The 24,637-nt window shown below is 39.8% G+C and overlaps 1 protein-coding gene across 1 annotated transcript in view; it reads right to left on the bottom strand.

Moving 5' to 3' along the window:
* Positions 1-24,637, bottom strand: part of inpp5jb (inositol polyphosphate-5-phosphatase Jb) — a 51,083-nt gene that overhangs the window by 11,376 nt on the left and 15,070 nt on the right. Inside the window, exons 2-5 of the mRNA XM_041787679.1 lie at positions 23,666-24,168; positions 16,251-16,358; positions 15,917-16,025; positions 6,795-6,911 (exon numbers count right to left, since the gene is read on the bottom strand). Of these exons, the coding sequence (XP_041643613.1) occupies positions 6,795-6,911; positions 15,917-16,025; positions 16,251-16,358; positions 23,666-24,156 (825 nt within the window). The 5' untranslated portion in view covers positions 24,157-24,168. The remainder of the gene's footprint in view (positions 1-6,794; positions 6,912-15,916; positions 16,026-16,250; positions 16,359-23,665; positions 24,169-24,637) is intronic.

Raw genomic sequence — 24,637 nt, 5'->3', positions numbered from 1 at the left:
ACAAAAGCAGGCAAGCAAGAAAGCCACTCTGAGAGGAGAGTTTCCTTGTAACTTGTCTCTGAAAAAAAAAAGAACATGCAGCTTTGTTCAGTAGCATCCAGTATGTTGGGACTTTATTTTTAACTACATCTCCAACCATTGGGTGTTAGATTGTGAAAAGTCCAATGTTTAAGATTTCTGTGCCTTGATACATTTACATTCATTAAACCAATGAGGGAACAGATCACACCTGGCCATGAAACTGTTCCTCCTTAAAATAAAACTGAAAGTCTACACATCAGCCACCATTTTGTTGTTTTAACGCAAGCAAATTACAGACCTAACTGTATGACCACTACTGTAATTTCAAGTTTCTGCCCCTCACACATACACGAATATAGTCAACAAATCAGACTCCCCTGCAGCCATGTTTCTATGACATGTACACCTATACATCTTCCTTATGAAACAGATGTAGTTTGTTAAAACTCGAGTACTTTTTGATACTACCAATCATTAATCGATAGTATTAAAATAATCGCACAATTTCTGAATAATAGCCGCTGTACCGTTTTAAAACATGGTATCAAATATCTATGAAAGTATCAAAAAGTCTGAAAACTTTCTTCATGAAGACTGTACAGACATGTGGGCCTATTCAGCTAAATGTTTACCCTTTTCTCATACCAGTACAAAAAGTGATTTAGTCTGTCTCTCTAAGTAGGGTGTCAAGATGGCAAAGGCTGTTTGCCATAAATCCAAGTGTTAAGCATTAGATACTGGGCTGTTTCTTATTTTTAGTTACCAAATAATACATAAATAATAATAACACACGGAAACCATACAGATTTTTTAATAAGGATATTAACAGAAAAATTATCTAGCTGTAAAAATATGCCAATTAGCACATGAGTAAACATGGGATATTAAATATTATATATTGTGTGACCCAGAAAAAAAAATGTTGTCAAGAATCCTTTAGTATAAACCCATATTTAAATAAACTGAAAATAATTTTAATACGACCTACTTCCTGTTCAGTGCTGGAGTTTTTTATCTACGAAGCACATGGCTAATTTAGGTGGTAAATATTCACATGATCAACAATTGGGCTGAACAATTCGCAAAAAAAATAAGATTGCAATTTTTCCCCAATATTGCGATTGCGATTTTATATGCAATTATTTTTAGGTTCCTCGTCTTCTATATTTTTCAATAAATGCAAGCAATAAGTCATTCTATATTATAACTTACACAATATTAGATAGAATATACTGTGCTATACTGAAGGGGATGATCATTTTTATTTTAGTCTCTTTTTAAATAAGAAAAAACATCAACATTAGTAAAGCAGGACTTTTTATTCTAAAAAAACTTGAATGTTTGCATAATGTGCTGCAAAAAGGTATTAAATTGGTATTTTGACACATTTCAAGTTGAAGAAATATTGCAGTTTTTGCTATCTGTAAATCGCAGCAGGTCATATTCCAATTTAATCTAATTTGCGATTAATTGCCCAGCCCTAATCAGCTCAGATTGCATCACACAAAGTCCATTTCCAGAAGAGCTCCAAGCAACTGGGAAATCAGCAAGATAGAAGGATTCACAATTTGTCATCAATGCAGGTAATAAGGAAGTGGAAATAAAGTGGACTGCAGATAGCGGAGCGACATAAACAGGCCCCTCCTTGTCCCAGGTGGAACGAGGAAGGGCTTGGGCCGAGCAGAGTTGTAGTGAACTATGATGAACGGGTAAATCTACCTATGAGCATATCTCAGATGCAGGGGAACTACATTCAACAAAGACCCATGTCATGCAGAAAGGCATGGATCATTAGGGCTGACAGCGGTAGCACCATCTCACTTCCTCGTAGCTGTGAGTGTTAGCTTAGGGCTTTCTGGCTAATCTAGCCAATAAAATCTGCAGCAGCAAACGTAACTTCATCTGCAGGAAAAGCCATCAATGAGAGGAGGACTGCACTGAACTACCCACAATGGAGGCTTTTGTCTTTCTTTGGGACTACTCCAAAGAAACCACAATGATTGGATTTACTGTTTTAGCAGAGGTTACAGTTGAGATCATCAGTTTATGAGGACTAATATGTGACAACTGGTAGTAACACTCAATTTTCATTTTTAATGCAGAGTTTTAATGCGGTTAATAGTTAACATGGCACTGGTTAGTTATTTGTTTGGATGATTTGTTGGTGTTTTCAGTGGAGGATGGTATTTGGCTGCTGTTAGCTTCTAAGTTATGGTAGCAGCTAATGTGCCAGCAGGCTAACTGAGAGTTAACAAAGCTAATGTGACGCTAAGTGCTGTTGTTTATTTGTTTAACGTAGGAATATATTGTGCAACGGACTACACGTGTGGAAAGAAGAGCTCACTGCTTTCATTACGTTTGTTTATACAACTTAAACAAAGACAGATAAAAAACGTCTTTCTGCAGTCACCCATTTTCAATACTATCAATCCTTTCAATAACTAAGATCCTTTATCTTAAAACACTTGGTTTCAAAAAAGTATCAAAGAATCAAAAATTCAATCAACCTTGTTTTGCATGCATGCACTCTATAGATTTTATATATCAGGCCCTTCCTGGGACAGAAGTCGTATCAGAAATCAGATTCAGCTCTAAATAATGTGGTGCGGTGCAATGTAAAATATTTTTTCAACTCCATTTCTATACTGAATCTGTCGTTGCCCAACGTATCAATAAAGGAATTAGTGAATGAATAAAGTTGAGCTTCATATGTTTAACGTTTTTCTGCTGCTTCTCTTGATTTAGATCTGGAAACTGAGCTGACAGTGAGTGAAACATATGGCCAAAAACTGTTGCCTACCCTATCAACTCTTACTGTGTATGTATGTGTTTTGGAATGACGTTTGTCAAACATGCATCCACATCTGGCCTATAAAAGGGCTTATCTTTTCATTAAGATTGGCTTTTATTTGAATTTTTATGGTTATTAGTCTACCACAATCAGTGAAGATGGACATGTGCCAAGTACTACATCTGTTTTTCACTGTAGTGAGTGATTCTAGCGCGTGCACTGCAGACGAACAGGAAGGTTGTCTCATTAAGGAGCAGTGAGCTTCATCAATACTTAATGCTGACTGTAAAGTGCACAGTGGGAGACAGGATGAGTCTGCAGATTCCCTCCTACTGTTCTCCTGACTGACCTGACCCACTAAAAGATGTTTCAGGATGAGATCTGCAGGAAGTTCATGCTTGTTTGAGTTTAGTCAGAGGATTTCCCTTTTAACTGAGCACTACCTTGCTGTTCTGAGCCCTTGTAATCCAGATCTACACACTCTTAGCCCCCCAGTTATCTTAGTGTTTAAAGAGAACAAGTGACTTTAAACAAAAAACACATAAAGATATGTAGTGTTTTGGTCTATCTATACATCTATTATAACAGCTAGTATTAGCTTTGAGAACTGAAAATATTTGTAGCAATAAATTGCAACAACTAAGGAGCACACACTATAGCTAAAGTTACCACATTACGCAGTGTTGTAGTCGAGTCACCAAACATCAAGTCCGAGTCAAGTCCCGAGAACATAGTGTTCAAGTCCGAGTCACCGTAGAAAAATCTGAGTCGAGTCCAAGTCGAGTCCCCTTTACCTGAGTCCTAGTCCAAGTCGAGTCTCCATTACCCGAGTCCGAGTCCAAGTCGAGTCCCCATTACCCATGTTCGAGTCCTAGACTAGTCCCCAGTACCTAAAACCTTGAGCCAAATTAAATTAAATAATCATTTTTAAGCCATTCCAGCTTTACAAGTGGGTTACGCTGATGTGTTTTTAAAATGTAATGTAACTAAAATGTTACTAAAACTAAACGTATTTTGACAAAAATACGCTTAGTTTTAGTAACATTTTAGTCCTGATCACCTTTCATGGTTTTACTCTAGTTTTAGTCGATGATAATTCAAAAAAATTCCAGTCCAGGATGAGGGTCATTGATTTTTATTGATATTGATATTCTTATTAATACTCCTTAATGATCACACTCTTCATTGATAGTATTAGCTATATCAACATGATTATTTGTGTATTTAGGGTGGAAAAATGAGACATGTCTTTAACTAAACTCATACTTTACATCTATCTTATACTAAATATTCCTCCTTTGAAATGATTGGATTTATTCTGATTTCTCACTAAAAACTAAAATTCCAGTTTTCTCTGTGGGACATTTGAACACATCATAAAAAGGTTTTAACTTTGTCCCCCCTTCGATACTCTAAAGTTTGAGTTGTCTTTAAACACATCATAGTTTTACCGTACGCCACCTTGTTTATCTCACTAATCAGTGTTAGCTCGCTGATATTAACGCAGATTCCAATGTTGGATTGATAATATGATGAATCTGAGCAGCTGATGGAGATTTTTAGCGATTCAAAGGTAGGCTAACAGCATTTAGTTCAATTTCTTGTAAAGATTACCATGGGAATGAGAAGAGCTACAGGTTTAAGCTACCTATCAACCTCTCAGCTCCTCGTAAGGCTGCCTCACACAACCAGGTTCGCCCGCTCCTCCTGCTCTCTCTCTTCTGGTTGTTTCACAGACAGCAGGTTAGACACACGTGAACATGCGTGCAGGTGTACGCACATGCTGAGCGCTGCGTGAACACTGATCAGTTATGAGTGGGTTTCTCACACAAAAACAACAAATATTACAGAATAAAACAGTCATGGGAAAAAAATGTTTGGGTCCTCCTCTTCATCCTCGAGTCCTGATGCAGTTAAATATCAATTCCGAGTCAAAATCTGAGTCATCAGTGCTCAAGTCCAAGTCGAGTCACAAGGCCTCCAAATCAGGACTCAAGTCGGACTCAAGTCCGAGTCCTGGACTCCAGTACTACAAGACTGGCATTACGCTGTTTCAAGACAGTCATTTCTAACGTCTACACATTAATGTCTTGACATGCTGCCCTGCTTGCTACGTATCCAATCCATAAGGTTTTAGCAACAGGGGAGGTGGGCAGAGCCTAGCAGTGCCGGTCTGTACTCAAGGTCTGTACTGTGTTATTGATTTTATTGAGAGCCCCCTGGTGGTTGAATTTTATGTACTGTGGATTCAAGTAGCATTAATACAAAATCTCCAGTTTTAACAGTGCTGCTTTAAAAAATAATATATTTTCCAAAAAAATAAAAGTTTTTCCTTTTTTGAAAATAAAGGTACTTCTACAAAGTGTAGTAGTGGCACTACTGTAAACTTAAAGGCCTTTCTGCAGCTGTTTTTGTAAACCTTACATATAGGGGTGAACAATATATCTAATAAAGTCTATTTATTGCAGCTTTTGTCACATTAGAAATATAAAATTGCGCAGCCATTGAGTATAAATTGTGTTGAAGTTGTAAGGCGTCAGCCTGCAATTCTCTCTGGAGTTCTGCTTCTCCCACTGTCTCCTAACTCCTCTCTCACAGCAGACAGCACTGTCCCTTGCCCATCCAGAAAACCCTCCTCCTCGCCTGTGCATTTTAGCATCAAAAAAGAAGGGAGAAGCATCAGAGAGCTGGAGAAAGAAAACTTACAGTCAAGGCAAGTTAGCGAGTGCCTGGCAGTAGTTTGGATTATAAAAGGAAGACATCAAATAAAATGCGGTAATCTGTTAAATATGTTGTTAGACGATTGCTGCAAAAGGTGGTAGTACCACAAATTTGTTTCACTCCCTGAAATGTCATCCACAACAAAACAAAGAAAAATTCACAACATATTGACAGAGATTATGGCAGCAGTAACACAACACATCGTCAAAGACATGACCCCATTGAGTACTGTTCAAGAGCCAGGATTTAAAAATATTATAAGGTATGAATGATTTGCCTGGCCTTTTTTTTCTGGAAACTCCCTTTCAGAGTTGTTGATTTCAGTAAGAGAAAAGGTGGCCCAGCAGCTAAAGACTGTGACCTCATTCTCCACAACTACAGATCTGTGGTCCAGCAGAACCTGCAAGCCTTATCTCAGCCTAACAGCACCTCACATGGACAAGTAGGAGCTAAAAATGCTGTGCCTCCAAGCAAGTTTTTTTTTTTTTCCAGATGACCACACAGGAGAGCTCCTTTATCAAGGTCTGTTAGATATTCTCATGTCATGGAACTTGTCAGAAACTTTCAGATGGTCATCAGCACAGATAATGGGGCCAATGTAATCAAAGCACTGAGCCTGAAGAGGTAAACTAGACTGCAGTGGTTTGGCCACCAGTTGTATGTTGTGATTGGAGAGTAATTGTGCACGTTTGTGTTACTCTTAATGAGGAAAACAATAATAATTTCTTCAAATTAACAACAGTAAACATAACAGAGGGAACATTTTAGAACTTTCCATACACAATAAAAGTCCAGTTTATAAGGAGCATTTAACCAGGATTGTGGGCTTGTACTTAAGTGAAAAATTCTTTAAAAAAATTCAGAAACTACTACTTCTGCTGCTGAATGATGGATTTAAAAATAACCATTTAGTCAGCTAATTGCACAATTCCATAATGAAAATATTTGAGCATCCCACTCTGAGCAGGATGCCACAGGAGCATGGCTGCCTTTGGGATATGGTTTACCTACTCTGAGGGGCAGAAAGTTACAAACTCTAACTTGCTTAATACCCAGCACTAGCTTCATGATGCTTGGCTTTTCCATACTTTTCAGTTCACATGAAACTAGATGTAACACCATTTAACCATAAGTTAACATGCATGTGTAAAGCTGAAAAGACATCATAGGCCTTCCTCTGACTCTAACAGAGTGCAGTTATTCCTCTATTATGTGTATAGACACAGTGCTTATCACAAAACCATGTCACAGGCCGTCTCACCCAGTAACCCCCAAGGCCGGTGCGGGTGGTCTCAGTCTGGACTCCTCGGAGGAAAGGCAAATGGAAGTACTTGGCGAAGACGAGCAGCAGCAAACCCTGCATCCTCTGAGAGGTCACCTGAGGGACAGATGGACAGGAAGACAAAATCAGACAAGATAGGAAGGAATAACAGGTGCACAGTGGGTTATCAGGATGAGCTTTTCATAACTCTGATAGACTTCAGGTTTAGTGTATGTACATCTGTTAAATTTGCACTAAAATTTAAATAAACAAATGATTACAGCTGTGTTTCTGTGAGTCCTTTTGTAGTGCTTTTCTTCGCCTTTCTCACGCTCACTATCCTTCCCTCTCTCTCTCCTCTTGCATTTCCATTTAGCCCTGCAGGAGCCCGTGGCCCAGCTCTCCCACTACTTTACATGAAGTGATGCACATTAAGGAGGCCATCGCTTGTGGTCGTCCCTCACTGTGGCCACTTTGTAGAGGAAATATGACAAACACACTTCAGCCACTCCATAACCAGACCTCTGTTTCCTCTGAACCCTCTGCCATCATCCAAAGCACTTGTTTCTTGTTCTGCCACATAATGACGTGCAGATTTTGACATTATTGCATTTGCAGTAAAGCCAAGTGCACATTTTTACTGTACAAGAGTGGCAGAGAAACGACACGTGCATCTGTCAAGTGGAGCAAGATGAGGAATCTGCATACTATGTCAAACCCCTCAGCAGACATTTATGCTCCTCTCCCTCTCTCCAGCGGTCCACACATCCCAACCCCCAACTGCAGGCCGAAGCAGCATGATCACACTGCAGCTGAAATGCCCTGTGGGCAGTAATGGAGGCACAAATCTCCACGTGACACAAGACCCCCTTGCTTGTATACAAACCGGCTATTTGAACAACTTTGTTGCGTAATGGATTCAACTGAAGCGTAAAGAGAGCAACTTTATTTGTGTTATGTGTGTGGACACAGACAATGCCTGTGTGTATCTGTGTGTGTGAGGATCTACCTATGGCTACATGCTCTGTGGTTTGAAAGCATTTCTCATCAACATCAGTGCTCCTGAAGGCTGTCATGCTACATTTTGGCTGGGAAGAAAGAAGACATTTAAGCCCAGAGACAAGTGTGTGTGTGTGAGTGAGTGTATGTTAGAGAGAGCGAGAGAGAGAATGAAGGCATGGCTGTGTATGTTTGACCTTGTACGGCACTCGCATGACTAAAAACAGCAAGCTGTGAGTGTGATGTAAGCAAAGCAGTGTTGAAGTTCAGGGAAAAGCAACCTTAATCTTCACATATGCAGTGCTGTGAAAAAGTATTTGCCCCCTTTCTGATTTTTTTTGAATATTTGTCACACTTAAATGTTTCAGATCATCAAACAAATTTTAATGTTAGACAATGATAACCCAAGTAAATACAAAATGCTGTTTTAAATAATTATTTTATATATTAAGGGAAAAGAGCCATCCAAATTGACCTGGCCCGCTGTGGAAAAGTATTTAATCCCTTGTTAAATCATGAATTAACTGTGATTAACCACATTTTTTGGAAAGCCAAGTTCAATTTCACTAGCCACACTCAGGCCAAGTGAAGCAGGTGAAAAGATACCAAAAAGCAACACTTTTTGCTGTGATCTAAAAAAATTCAAGAACATTTCTCCTGCTTTGGGACTCCAGCCTACCATGGTGAGAGCCTTTATCCACAAATAGAGAAAACTTGGAACAGTGGTGAACCTTCCCAGGAGTGGCCGGCCTACCAAAATTACTACAAGAGTGCATGAATGATTCATCCAGGAGGTCACAAAAGAACCCAGAACAACATCCAAAGATCTTCATATCTCATTTGACTCAGTTTGGGTCAGTGTTCATGATTCTACAATAAGAAAGAGACTGGGCAAAAATAGCATCCATGGGAAAGTTCCAAGACCAAAACCACTGCTGACCAAAACCAAGACTTTCGGGAAAATATTCTGTGGACCGAGACAAAAGTGGAACTTTTTGGAAGGTGCGCATCATGTTATATCTAGCTAGAACAAAGACGATTTTCAAATCTTCAACTATTTTTTTAAAGCTGTGGAGACCACAGACGTGAGGACAATTTCAAACAATTCTTTATCTTTAATTCTCTGAGTGCATACACTAGACGACGCAGCCAGATTGTAAAGTCACTGGAGACCACACCTGCTGACCTGCCAATGACCTCGAGTGATCACGTCAGCATGCTGTCCCTCCACCACAGACTATCCTGGCATACCTTACGGCTGCAGCAAAAATCATAAAACAAGGAAAATAATAAGGATGAAATCTTCGCTGGAATAAAGGTACAGTTGTGTTTATGGTTGTGAGTGGTTTAGTAAATATGATCTGGCTGGTGACACTACCTGATGTGCTCGCTCTCATTGGTTATGGTGGCACTACGACCCAGAATTGTTACTATCAAACATGTTTGAAATGTATGATTCAGGGTCTGTGAGGCTACGACACGATTAAGAGCAGTAAAACAATTGTCTGATACTACATACTTGAGGATTATTCAGACAAATTATAATTTATGATGAGCCTCCACTTGGGATACACTCCCATGGTCATCAGGGAAGGAAAATCTTGCCTCAGATTGGGTTTAAAATCCTCTAGTATGTGGCCAGCCTAACTCAGCATTTCATAAAAAGAACATAACACCAACAGTCAGACATGTTGGCAGTAGTGTAATGGTTTGGGGCTGCATTGCTGCTTCAGGACCTGGATGCCATAATTGATGAAACCATGAATTCTGCTCCCTTCCAGAAAATCCTGGGGGAGAATGTCCAGCCAATAGTTTGTGACCTCAACCTCAAGCGCACTTGGGTTATACAGCAAGAAAATTATCTTAAACACACCAGCAAGTCCACCTCCAAGTGGCTTAAAAAAACAAAATGAAGGCTTTGGAGTGGCCTAGTCAAGGTCCGGACTTAAATCTGTTTGAGATGCTGTAGCATGACACTGAAAAGGCTTTTCATGCTGGAAAATCCACTAGTGTGGCTGAATTAAAACATTTTTATTCAAGAAGGGTGGGCCAATATTCCTCCACAGTGGAGACAGTTAGTGAAAGAAATCCTGCTGGAGCCAATCAGAAAAAGAACAAAAACATCTTTTCCGCCAAGAAAAGTCTTAAACAGTGTCCTTGTGCAGATTATATTCTGGATTTTATAGTCAAACTCTAATAGCTCATTTGAAAAGTGATGCCAAGAATTACAAAGAAAAAGAAAGGTAGGAGAACTGACTACCAGCAAAATTGTTATTTAAAACATTTACATAGGCTGTGACTTTTACAAAGAAACCCTTCTTTACAGCCCATCAGAAATCAATGAATTAAATGTTGAACAAAACAACTGTATTGGCTATAACAAGTCATTCCCATCATTTAAATGCTGTTTGTTTAGCTGTTTTGTCTTGTATCAAATTAAATGTCCAGTAGACAAAATTTAAAAAAGGTCAATCCAATAAAACGGACAAAAACATTCAATACATTGTGCCGTATTGCAGTTTGAGATAAAGGATAAAAACAACTGACTTTTCTAATTCGAGCATGTACATTGTAGCTTACACAAACAGAAATAACGGTGACGATCAGCAGTTGTGTGTTGAATGGCCAGAAAAAGCTTCTTGTCGACTCTGTGTTTCTGCAGTAGAGAGCTGATTCGAGTTAGCTCTCTTGTCCTCACAGCAGTTACAGTCTGGACCACATAACAAGTCACAGTGAGCGGACTATCTCAGAGCCGATGGTGCTGATCGTGTTACTTTCACATCCGTCCGCTATCTAATGACTAGAGAGATTCCTACAATAGAAGACAAACTAACAACCCCCCCCAACCTGCACACAGCTTTGACGTCCACATGATGAAGTACACTAAAAGTAACATGGAGACGGTTATAACGAGCTTTAAATGCAGCCGACCACGAGATGGCTGCAGGACAGTGTCAGTCTCACTGTCAGCGGCACATCAACACTGACAGCAACGTGATCCAAAAATAAAACAACATCCTGGGAGACATTTGTCTAGCTCTTTTAGCTCAGCAGCTGATTCACACTGTGGCTCACCATGCCAACAGAGTTTCAGAGGCAGGCAGACGAACACCAAACGCAACTACTGTATGTGTTCTCTTTGAAACATAAAACACAGAAAACACCTTCACCCTGGTGTTTGACGATTTCTGCATCCATGTTTCAAACTTCCTGAGGATATCTGAAGGCTCTGGGAGGGTTACGGTTAATTATGAACCAAACTGATATTAATATTAAAATCTCTCTATGATCTACAAAAGCAAACAAGCCCATGGGCATTAAAACAAACTATTTCGACACCATTATTTTATATATTGGAACTGCTGCAGTGTGGGTCTCAGACTAAGTGATCATACCGCAGAAACAGCCTTCATTTACATTTTCTCAGACAAAGACTCACAAACATCACTCCCTCTGAAGGTTAAATGACAAGAGGATGAGGTTTATTGTAAGAAAGCACTACATACACAGAAACGAATTATCCATCCATTTTCTATACCGCTTATCCTGTTCAGGGTCGCGGGGGGCTGGAGCCTAGAGCCGAGAGGAGGGGTACACCCTGGACTGGTGGACAGTCAATCGCAGGGCTGATATATAGAAACAAACAACCAGGCACGCTCACATTCACACCTACGGCCAATTTAGAGTCACCAATTAACCTAACGAGCATGTCTTTGGTGGTGGGAGGAAGCCGGAGAGAACCCACACATACACGGGGAGAACATGCAAACTCCACACAGAAAGACCCTGACCGGGAAGAGAACCAGGGACCTTCTTGCTGTGAGGCAACAACACTAGCCCCTGCAGCCCAGAAACGAACCAGATCAATGCAAAATAAAAATGCCTCACAGGTGCTTTAAGGTGAAAACTACATGCATTAAAGATGCAATATGACAAATGTTCACACTGGAAAGCTTACATTAATTTAAACATGATATTAATAATAATAATAATAATAATATTTTTATCTATAAAGCGCTTTCAGTCAAAGTGCTGTACATAGAGATAAAATCAACTTGACAATAAAAACATAAAAAAAATCCACATATACAGACATACTGAGACAATACAAACGGAGATCAGTAAAACAAACAATTTAAGACTCATATGTAACAGCAAACAAGTGGGTCTTCAGCTTGGCTTTAAATACATCGATGAAAGATGCCTTCCTGATTTCAACAGGTAGACTGTTCCATAATGTCGGTGCACGGAAAGAAAAAGCCCGTTCCCCAACCGTCTTTTTTCGGACCTTTGGGACGCTAAGAAGCCTAGTACCCTGAGAACGCAAGGCACGAGTAGGGACATATGGGTTTACCAAATTTGATAGGTAAGAAGGGGCAATGCCATTTACAATTTTATATGTTAGCAGCAGCACCTTAAAGTCTGCTCTAACATGAACAGGTAGCCAGTGAAGAGAGGCCAGCACTGGAGTGATATGCTCATATCTACTCGCTCTGGTCAGAACACGAGCTGCTGCGTTCTGTACCATCTGCAGACCATGAAGGCTCTTCTTTGGCAAACCTGACAAAAGGACATTACAACAATCTAAACGTGATGAAACAAAAGCATGAATTAGGACCTCAGCATCCCGGATCGATAAAACTGGTGTAATCTTGGCAATATTTCTGAGGTGGAAAAAGGTCACTCTGGTCACCTCTTTAACATGGAACTCGAACGAAAGAGTTTGATCAAAGACCACACCTAGATTTTTAACTCTGTCTTTACAATGAATAACACAGTCACCTAAAGACAAAGCGAAATTATCAAACAGAGGATTAAGTTTTGCTGGCCCAATAACCATCATTTCTGTCTTTGCAGAGTTCAGAAGCAGGAAATTTGTCGAAAGCCAGTTCCTAACAGCTGAAAGACAGGCCTGAAGTTTATTAGTGTCAGATCCACTATGAAGGACCAACGGCATGTATAACTGTAAATCATCTGCATAACAATGAAAAGAGATCCCAAAAGAATGCAGAATTTGGCCCAAGGGTGTCAGATAAAGAGAAAGCAACAGTGGACCCAGTACAGACCCCTGTGGTACCCCATGCCTAACAGCACAGGACTCAGAGAACACATTGTTAAAGAAAACACTTTGAGATCTCTCTGACAGGTACGACCTCAGCCACTGGAGCACCTGGCCTGAGATGCCAAAATAATTTTCAAGTCTGTCCAGTAAAATACAGTGATCCACCGTATCAAAAGCAGAACTTAGATCCAGCAACAACAGAACAGATGACGCCTCCGAGTCAACATTTAGTAACAAATCATTCACCACTTTTGTCAGCGCTGTTTCTGTGGAGTGATTTACCCTAAAAGCTGACTGAAGAGGCTCAAAAGGATTATTACATGAAAAATACTTCAAAAGCTGATTCGAGACCACTTTCTCAAACACTTTTGACAAAAAGGACAAGTTTGAGACGGGCCTTTAATTAGTTAGGGAGTCAGCGTCCAGACCAGGTTTCTTCAACAAGGGTTTAACAATGGCAGATTTAAAACAGACTGGGAAAACTCCAGTGGAAAGTGATACATTCAAAATATACAATACATAAGAGCCTAATGTGGACCAGAGCTCCTTAATAACCCACGCTGGCAGAGGATCATGAGAGCAAGTCGTACACCGAGCCGCCATGACAACCTTGGTGAGACTGTTTAAAGAAATAGGCTCAAATTCAAAGAAGCCTACACCACCATAGATGGGAAAAGTAACTAATCCCTCTGCTTTGTCATTTAACAACGGAGGAATTTTAGTTCTGATATCCTCTACCTTGTCATTAAAATACAATAAAAAGTCATGTGAAGACAGATCAGTGCTGCTACTAGCTTGGTGGTGTTGGGTGATCTTGGATACCTTGTCAAATAACAGTCTAGCATTGTGCTTGTTGTCCATAATTAATCTTCAATAACATGCGGCCTTTGCAGCTGACACCCGAGACTTTACTGGGGCTGCTGAATCCAGTAGACCCTGAAGTAGACCCTATGTTATATATATTTTTTTAATTGAATATCTTTAAAACTTAAAGTATTTCCAGAAACATTCCTGTTTTCAAAGGTGCTCAACACGGCCCCATCCACCTCCACATCTGGTTTTGAATTGAAGAGTCAGTTAGGTAAAACTACACTCCATAAGGTGTTTTTACAAGGGCCGGCACCTTTCACACAGTTGGTCAGATGGTTGGTCGATACAATCTCATCCGACCATGGTCATATGCCTGAACCAAACAGCAGAGCGTGCAGCTGACTGATTGAAAGACACATAGCAGGAGAGAGAGAGGAGGAATGCAGCACTGGGCGATACAGGCAGAGAGGCAGGCACTCAAAGTGATGTGGAATATGTTATATTCTGATTGTTTCAGAGCCTTTACGCTGTAATTAAGTTTCAAACAACATATCTTATACTTGACATAAAGCTGCAGGCTTTTTATATGGAAGTGGTGCTGCTGAGTGTCAATGCTCTGCCCTCCATCAGAGCCCCAACTTCTGTGGTTTGTTTAATTCACCAGTCAGAAAATAACGCTGACGTGAACATTTAAATCTGATGATAAAGAGACAATACCACGTAGTGTCTGTTGAAGACGGAGAGCATTAGAGAGAAAAGATGAGGTTTTCTGATCATTAAGTCAAGACCATCAAAATTTGTTTTCACTTCACCTTGGTAAATAAACTCAGCATGCATGCTGATGTATACTCATAAATGACACAGCACGGACTGGAACAAGTGATCCTGTTAACTGTTATTGTTATAAATTAATACAATGATCAGTAGATATTTGTAAGCTGTATGACGCTGAAGAGTTATCATGCCACGATCAAGGAAATTGTTTGATTAAAGGCAGGTTCAAGCTGATCATTTCTGAGTCAACTGTTATTTTAGTTCAACATAAAGAGGATAAAAATAATTTAAAAAGCTTCATAAAGCTTGTTGTGTTATTTGTCAGGTCATTCATATTACCAGAAGGGTACAATCGGGAACACGTCATGGATAAAGCTGATTTATTTATTTAGTTGATTTTTTACCTCTAAGACCAATGGATTGCTCGGTGTGTGGGTGTAATCTCTGTCAACCAAGATTTTCTTTGGTTGACCACAGCACTAGTTTTTGCTAAAACTAGGGAGAAGGTGCATGCAAAAAATACCAGCTGCACATTTGCTGTGTTCAAACTAGTTTCTGTCGAAAATGCATTCAGGATGTGATGAAGTATATTTAAAAATATTGCTTCTCAGACATTTGTAATCGATTCAGAATCACATAGATTCATAAATGCAATTCTAATGTGAATTCTTTTTTTCCAGCACCTCTAATAAGTAGCACAAGTGTTTCACAAGTCAGGACAACCATTTACAACCATATGAAAAATATTTTTTCCCAGCCCTTATACTACTGTCCAAAATGCAATACAACATGAAGTGTGTTGAACAAACAAAGATTTAGAGTACATTTTCATGTGAAATTCCAACTTTTGTCTATCTGCTGTTATATTGCTTTACACAATACCTGTGTTTGTTAAATGTTTCTCTTAAATTAAAAGAACTTAAAAAGCAGCCCTTTTCTTCCCTTATTAATTTGCAATGAACTTGTTAACATTTGAATTAACTGAGTGTTCAAATGAGATAAAAGCAGGGTCAAAGGCCAAAAAATGCAGACTAGCACAAATGCTGACCGAAAAAGCACTGCTTGTTTCACATTAAAAAACATCTTACTAATTGTAACATTCAGACATTTGCTTTCTTTTCATTGCAAATGCTCATACTGAGATAACAATGAAACTGTGATAAATCTTGCATCCCTAATCTGTTGGCATTTTAACAGAGGAGATAGGGAAGGCATGCAGGCATATATGCACACATAGGGGAGACTAGGAAAAGTGAGAGTTCGATTTATGAGCTTGGCAGACAGAGGAAGATGGCAGATACGCCGACATTACACGCCTGTTGTAAATGATCAGCCCCTCCATTTTTCAGGGAACAAAATGAACCCAAACAGCAGTAGGAAGCACAGATCTCATCAGCCATCCTGTAATTCAAACAGCCTTAATCGAAGCTTTTTATTATGAGTGTGTGCATGTGTTGGTAATAAAAAGATTACAAACCAGAACGTAACCAAAGGGGCTGAGTCTCTCCATGCAAACCTCGCTCCACTGGTCTGTGAAGAGGACATCTTTCAGCCTTTTGTTAATCATGGAGTTCACCTCCTGCAGCCTTGAAGAGAAATGAAACACATCAACACAAAAGCAGGGGTCAGACATGGACAGAGATGTAAGATGATTAGCAGCATTAATGATGTAACAGTGGAGGGAATATGTAGCCACAAGCAGAGACATCATGTGTTTCAGATCTGAGCCTTATTAGAGGAACTGTTTGCAGTGTCAATTGAGGACAAGAGACAAGAAAAGTGAAGTGAAGAACTGCTGCACCAGCACTCACCCAATAATGTACATGTCTGTGTTTCCATCACTGACATTCAGCCCCAGCAAGGAAGTGATGTCATCAGGTGGCGTGGCCGAACCCACGTTCCAAGTGATGATGTGCACCCTGTTGAAAAAAGTGGGTTATGTAATATCTCTTCCAAACACTCATCTCCGACACACCTCAGAGTCATAACCTGCAGACTCCAAGAGAGACAGCAGAGCCCAGTGAATCACATCAGACTTCACAACCCAGACAAAGACCCTTATCTCAAGCTGCATTCTAGACTAGGGTGGGCAATGTAAGGAAACCCATAGTACTATACCAAGCAATATGCACAACATTATGTGATATGGAAAGAAATATGTGAAACGTGGTGAACAATAATATCATGCTAAAGCAATTCTATGATGATTTATTCTAAATAAAAATATTTTAATGCTAGATGACAGTATCAGGCACAAACAACTGTTTGTTTTCTTTAATCCAGCTGTCAACTTCTTCTTTACTTGATGCATATGGAGATGAAATCTGTTGAGGGCATTGTATTATTTTCTAAAATTACAATATTGATATTTGGCACCAGTTAATAAATTATTAAATTGCACAACTCAGGAGGATAATACATAGCTGTACATATTGTTGGATAATGACAAGAAGTTAAGAGATGAACCATAAGAAGTCATAAGAAGTGTAAAGAATGATAGGTGGTGACACTGCCCTGAAATTACTGTTAAAAAAAGCACATAAATCCTGAAGTTCACCTTTTGATAGGCATATTTTTGTATTCCTTCTTTAATCAGACCTTGTGATATATCCTTACACAATTATCTTGAAATATCTAAAAATAAAAACTACAGACGCCACGTATTGTGATGTACTTGTTATTCTGGACCCAGACTGTCAGGTCAGGTCAGGTGTGGGAGAATATGCAGATTTGGCACTTTGTTGTGTCAACGTTGGTCCTGTACTGCTTCAGCCTCCTGATGTCCATCATCTACACCTGCGCCTATGACCTATCCCCCCAGGTAACTTCCCAGTCAACCGCAGGCATAGAAGAGTCTTCCCCAAGATATGTCACAATTCAGGTGCCAACTCAGACTGACTGCCTCAGGTCTTTTAAGAAATAGTCGAGAGATGGTTGTCGGCCCTGTAAGCACCACCAGCAACATGTAGCCTACATTTGTTGTGCAGAGATTTCCTCCTAGTCCAGCAATGACAGTCCCAAGGGCTTTGCCCCGCTGCCTTCATATGACGCACAGCTTTTCTAACAGCTGGAGCATCTGGAATACACCCCACGTGATTCTTTTAATTGTAGGTGTCTACATGGGGATTCAGTTAAAGGGGGTTGGGGTGCAAATTCCTTACCTTTAAGGTTTTGGTGGCAAGAGAGACCAAACCCCATTTGGGTCCCATAGTAACCTCGCAGACTGTGTATTGTATTATATTGTCTTGTTTTGTAACTGACTGTTGTTAGGAATGGGAACTGATAAGATCTTACGGGTATCAATGACATTATCAATTCTGCTTTTTGATTAAATTCTTTAGCAATTCCCTTGTTGACCCTGTACGATGAATTTTCTTCTTGGAAAATGTAAACCACGTGGGTTTTCACTGTTTACAACTTAAATTGCATTCAGTCTCTTTCTCTCTGAACACTGAACAAGATGTACGTATGCCACCTTCAGTGAGAGTCTGTGACAAGCACACTTCAATTACTGGCTATAATAAACAGTTTTGATTACTAAAATTGCTACACATTAAGTATTTGGGAAGAGAACATGCTGAAGTATTTTTTAAAAATCTCTTTTGTTTTCTACTCCTCATTGTCTTAAAGATAAAACATAATAAATTGAAATCTTGTACAAAATTCACAGTTCTCGTGCAAAGATGCATGACTTGCATGAAATAACTGTTCAACAGATGTTGTACGTTGCGCTGTTTTCATCATCTTTTGAGAAATGAATCACACTTTTGACCGCTTTAGCCTGTTTTTGTGATTGCCCGCCATGTTTATTTCCTTGACTTCTCTGCTCTTGTTCACGCCGACTGCCTTTCGCTAGACCTGCTCGCAACTGGAATGATTCTGGATTCCCATCCCTAATCATTGCATCATACTGTATCATATCTTAACGTATTATATAAATTAATATTGTATTGTATCATATCATATCAAAATGCATTGTATCATATTGTGTAGTGTCATATCATGTTGTATTTTTCATATATCTGTAGTGTGGTATTATATTACATAGTACTGTGTCATTACATACTGTCTCGTCTTGTATCATATCTACTGTATTGTTTAGAATCATATTGTATCCATTCGTTTCGCGTCTAGTCATAGCGTACTTTGTCACAACATATGGTATCAAATCCTTTAACACTGCCATAGTGTATCATATCAAATCCCTTATTATTGCCTTATTATACCGTATCATATTGTTCCGTATTCCGGAGGTATTAAGCAGTTCCCCTGGATGAAAGACAATTCTGCACATCAGCAGGTCCCTGATTTTTTTTTAATTCAGTGATTGTGGGGTATGTTCATGCTGCAGAGGCTATTGAGCTTATTATGGCTTTTTTGGTGGCTACCAGATCGCGAACAGCATACACCAGATGTTCTTAAATCCAAGGCAGAGAACAACCAGGAGGGCAACTAGAAAAAGTCTGTGTCAGTTTTCTGTAATCTTCTTCTCTCTTTTGGTGCATTTGGTGCAGCAATACAGCGCCACGTACAGGCTTAGCATATATTTAACTCTTTTTCAGTGGTTCTGTGCTTGCGGACATTTCCTGAAATGATCCTGTATTTACGGAAAACTTTTTCAAAACGAAACAGAAATATAACGTTGTCTCCGTGTGGACAAGACCTAGACGCCATTGGCTGGGAGTAGAGTAAGGTCATCTATCCCTCTCCTTGTACAGAGCACAGGCTGCAGAAAATAATGGATGAGGCCTGAGTGACGTCAGCCTTTTGGTCACTAGAGGGGTGTTCTGAGTCCAATTCTGACCAAACTTGTTTTTTGAACCAGCCTGTAGACATGCTTATCTCTACTGTGAAGGGGGGCCATTTTAACACAGGTATCAATTTGACTTCCAGTGTTTCTGCAGACAGCCTTAGGTGGACAATCAAGAATCTGCAGTTCCTGCACTTCCCCACTGGCTCTATTGTTCAACCACCCGTGTTGATGATTGGTACAGAGGCTGCCATACTTAAGCGGTCCTATCTTTGATAGACATAGTGACCTGTCCAAGTTGTTCAAGTGAAATAACCTTGAAAAGAACAGAACTTAAGAAAATAAAAAGAATGAAAATTAAAATCTGCTCATCAAATCATAATTCTTCCTTCTTTCCACCTGTACTTAATGTCCTTACTGTATCCACAAGGAAACACTTGACTAAAAGGTTAAATGTGTGAATGAAGGCAGCTGTTCTCTGGCTAAAGTGGGACAGTAGCGCAGCATACTGGACACTTCAGGGTCATTGGAGTGCAGATGTCACAGTCATTCCTGAGCACTTGAAGTTCAACTCCCGAGACAATATCAAGAATGTTCTATAAAAAGCAGCAAGCTCACTGTGCTGGGAACTTTATCACTGAACTTCTATTCTGACAGAGTCTCCTCAGAGACACTGGATGGAAAAACCAACAAACGATTGTCTATATGTTATCTAATTGAACATTTTGTTTTTTCTCAGCTAACATCAGACTTTAATCTTTTATCAGGTGCTGATAACAATTTGGACAACACTGCATTTCCTTTTTTATTCACATGAATCTGACATTGGGTTAAGTGCAGAGTTCTTCACAGCCTACTGAATGTGGGAAAGGTTAAAGACACACCCACTCTAACGAGGGAACATCCAGTGGGAAAGAAAGACAAAAACTTCACAGGATTTTAAACAGAGGATGTGTCGCTCTACAAGCAGGGACATGTCTGAGTGTCTGAGCCTCTGAAAATGGATCAGAGCAGTTTTTTAAGTAGTGTTTCCCAAACGTTTTTTCTGGTGACCCACTTTTTAGGAGATACAAGCTATCCTGACCAAATTCAAAATCACTTCATCTATAACGATTAGGCAGGTCAACTTTGCATAGATAAATGTGTCTGACCACTTAAATGTTGTTTCTACACCATCATATAGTTTGTAACTCACAATAATGTAAGTTTTTTTTTTTTTTTTTTTTTTTGACAAAAGCATCACAACTCTGTTTTCCAGGGATGCATGATATTATTACCCGATATCGGTATCGGCGGATATCAAAATTTCTGCCAATATCTATGGCTGAGTTTTTTACCAGTGGCAGCTGGTCAATAGGGGGCACTAGGGTGCCACCCCCATCAGTCTCTCCACAAAGACAAGATCAAAGAAGAAGATCATTGAATAGATATTTTAAACATTTGCTTTAAATATCAATACATTTACATGAATTAAGATAAACTCTATCATGCGCTGTATAAATATTATTTATTAAATCATTGAGTACCATTGACGTATATATACGTCATTTAAAAACCAACGCTTGAGTGCCATTGACGTATATATATGTCAAAGTGTTTTTTTGGCGGCTGGCACAAGGGGGCGCTCTCAAGCTCCCTGTGAGTAATTTTAGGGCTTCTGGGATACGTAGTCAGAACACTACAGTCGGAAGTGACAGTAGATCAAATGTCAGAAGTGGACACCCTGGGGTCAAAGAGCAGAGCGATTGTTACGGAGGTAATCTAAGCTAAAAGTTCTAACTTAGATGCTGGAAGAAACTTTAAACTTTTACCTGAGAAATCGCTTACTCACTGAAACCGACACTGAACTTAACGACAGCGAATCCAGGGATCGGCGCTTTTATTGATCTGCCTCGGTCGGCAAAGAGGCTAAAGAATGCCGCAAGGTTCCCCCCGTGCGTCGGAGAAATAAGGCAGCCTCTCGCCAGCTGGATGCATACAGCGACAAGCAGGAGAGGACGTGGGTGTATAGGGAGGTCCTGTGGAGGCCGTCCAGTTCCAGAGTGTGACTGGAACTGCAGTGACTGGACTAGCAGTAACTGGAAGCATTGTTATTTATTTTACAATAAAATAACATTTGTAATACAATTTTCAGATGTCTTTTATGTCATTGAAGGCAAAATTATAACATTCAAATTACTGCTTTGCTTGACAGACTCTCTTTCACAAAAATGCATTTTTCTCAGCTTTCTAGAAAAAAAGTGTGAAACTAGCCTCTATACAACTTAAGATAAATCAAGAACGGAACAAGCTACAAACAAACGTTTTTTTCCATGATGAAATAGAGAGTTTCTTCTTTCATTTGAGCTATTTGGTGTTTTCAGAATCATAGTACAAAATATTCTGTGGGTCTTGAAAGATGACTCAAAATGGCCAAAAACGCTGGCACAAGGCACTTCCCATTTTATAAAAGGGCTGGCACTCAATGAGTTAAGAGATTAAAATGTGTAATGTGCAATAAATCAGTAGATCACAAACATTCTACGTGTGTGCTTTACTTCCTGTTCACTCATTTCCTTCCTGAGGCACTGAGCTCCTGAGCCCACAGCCTTCCATTGACTGCTGTTAAAAGCTGCGCGTGTGCATTCGCCCCTCTTCAGTACAAGACATAGGAGCTCTGTTGGCACAACACGCAGACGCCCCTGAAGGGATTACCACTAACCACTCACCAGACACCAACAGGTGGCAGCAAACAAATACGCTCCGTTATTTGAGAGACGCAGAGTAAGTCATGCACTGTCGCGGTACATTTCTGGCTTTCTGCCCGAAATTGCGCCTGTGTTCGTTGTTTAGCTCATGGAGAGATGCTAGGAAGATAGTCAGCAAATGCATTAAAAAAAACTCAGATGAGTGTTTAAGGATAAGGTCTTTTGAGAGGAGGACATTGGAGGAAACTTTGAATTAAAGAGCATGGACCTGACCGGCCAGATATCAGGATGAAGCAACAAAGCTGTGACAGGGGGAGAAAGTACACTAATGGTATAATAGACTAATAATAATAAGTAAGTAAATCAATAAATAAAAGTTTTGTGTGCTATAACATTTTGCTGCATTCAGGTCTGGCATTTATATTTTTTACTCAACCAGTCACTATTGAAGCAGTAACTATGTCTTATGTCTTTTGTAAATGTTCATATTGAGAATAAACATTCAATTAGCACCTTAACATAATATTGTCATGTATTGTGTTGATTTGTGATAATGTGTGATAACTTAAAAATTTAAGTTGACTGTGAGTACACTTAAATTTAGTTACTTGTGGCTGCTGATGATCCTTATTATAGCCATTTTATATATTAAGGGTTGGTGCTAGCTTGGCTTGCATTAATTCTGGACTGTGGTCTTGACTTTCTGTTTTACGATTCTGCATGGGACCACTTCGCCTCCATCACCTCGGCTTTCTTTGCATGCTGGGCCCCAGGGGCCTTCAGGAGCTGTCTGGCCTGGAACAATGTATGTCTTTTTAGTAGCTAAGCACCAATGACAGTGACTTTAACTCTACCACCATCCAGTGGCTGGTAGAGTCTTGTTTTGTGTCTTACTATGGCAAAGAGAGCGAGTGTGATAGGGTGGCATTCCTCCATGTGGCTTTACTGTAATAATAAATATTATAGGGAAGAAATTCTTGGAACTCACTTAGTGCCCCCCAAAAATATCTCCAGCAACTCACTCATGAGTCAAGACCCAGACTTTGGGAATGAGGGTACTTCTTGCTTCTTAAAAAGCTGGTAGGCTATGTAGAATGTAAATTAAAAAATACAGTAGATATTTTCAAACACTAAAACCCCAAATTTAATAGAAAATAGCACAAAGACAACACATAAAACTGGACGAGGGGAATGTTTAGTGCTTTACTGCACCAATTTTTTACTTTTTTTAAGAATGTGGGAACTGGACAGTAAGTTTTATTATGAAAGTGGATTGCTGTTCCATTCTTGCTCAATGTAGGATTTCTGCAGTTCAACAGTTCAGGGTCTTGTTTGTCATATTTCATGTTTCATAATGTGCCCATAAATTATATTAATATAATATTATAATATTTTGAATGGAGGACAAGACATTGTTCCTGGCAGCCCAGTTTAGAACCCAGACTCTTGTGGGGTTGTCAGGATACCAGAATTTCAAACTTGAAATTATACAGATTACAGGAAAAAAATACTAGTTTTGATACCTGGTTTAACAAAAAAGTAACAAAAAAGATGTAAGTCAGTGTTAGACACTGGCAGCCCTTTGAAATATTACCAATGTTTTGCAAAAAAAAAAAAAAACCCTCACTTTGGCAACATGTTGATTGTATTCATGTTTTCCTGAGATGTAAATAAAGTTCTGTGTGTGCCATGCTTGTGTTTCTCAGCTGCCTGGGATTGAAAAGTAAAGCATGAGACATGCTGAGACATGACGGGTGAAATACAAACACACAAAGATGAGGAAACTTGCCTGAAGTCTTCCACAGTCTGGGCCTGAGTGTCAGCTGTACCTGCCACAGAGAGCGCTCTTTGTGCATGAGGGTTCAGGTGAGGGGCCACGGGCCTGCTGGCAACTGGGTGTGGGACTGAGGCAGCCCTGACTGGATGGTGGCCTTTAGGGCCGGCCTTGATACCAGGTCCAGTGCGCTCTCCTGCAGCAGGACGAGAGGGTTTGGGACGGCTTGGCACAGAGCCATCAGGAGTGCACTGCTCCTCATTGATCTCAGGAATGGGTTCGGTTTGAGGCTCACTTTGAGGCTCTAGTTTGGGTTCAGAGACGTCAACAGAGCCCTCGACTCTGGCGCTTCTCTGAGGCCTTCGAGGCCTGCCGGGAGCTGCAGGTTGGCTGGAGGTGGGACCAGAGGCTGGAGCTGCTGGGTCTGATGGTGGAGCTGGAGCCTCTGCTGCTTTGTTTGGGTTCTTTTCTTGTGTCTGGCTTTGGTTAGAATTATCTTGGTCCATTTCTTAATGACTCTGTGACAAAAAAAAGCAGAAATAAGACATTTTATATGAGCAATTAGGTGGTTTAGGTTTGTATTTTAGGGATTGATCTCATCCAGAGTATTCTACATAACTAAAGATGAAGACAATCTTGCCATTCAGCTTCAAATTATACAGAGGGAATCATGTTCAGGATTGTCTGTGCACCAGATTTTTTAATCTTTGATATAAAGAGATTTCAAACATGTGACTTCATTTTTCCACAACACTGCAACAAAACAGAAGTCAGAGGCACCAAATATTTGGTGTTTCTTTAAACAGAAAAATTGCAAGGAAACTTCTTTGTTAAAAGAAAGTTGTTAAAAGACTAAACTCTATGGTGTGTTCAGGTGCAGTATAGCACAGCATTTCTTTGCATTTCCACAATGAAAGTTGGAAAGTGTCCCCAAAATAACCAGCTTGTACTGTCCTACTTTTCTGGCACAATTCTTTATTCTGTATT

Source organism: Cheilinus undulatus, linkage group 5, assembly GCF_018320785.1.
Source record: "Cheilinus undulatus linkage group 5, ASM1832078v1, whole genome shotgun sequence".
NCBI classification, from domain to species: Eukaryota; Metazoa; Chordata; class Actinopteri; order Labriformes; family Labridae; genus Cheilinus; species Cheilinus undulatus.
The sequence above is the reverse complement of the archived record's forward strand: the minus strand, read 5'-3'. Positions and strand labels throughout refer to the sequence as shown.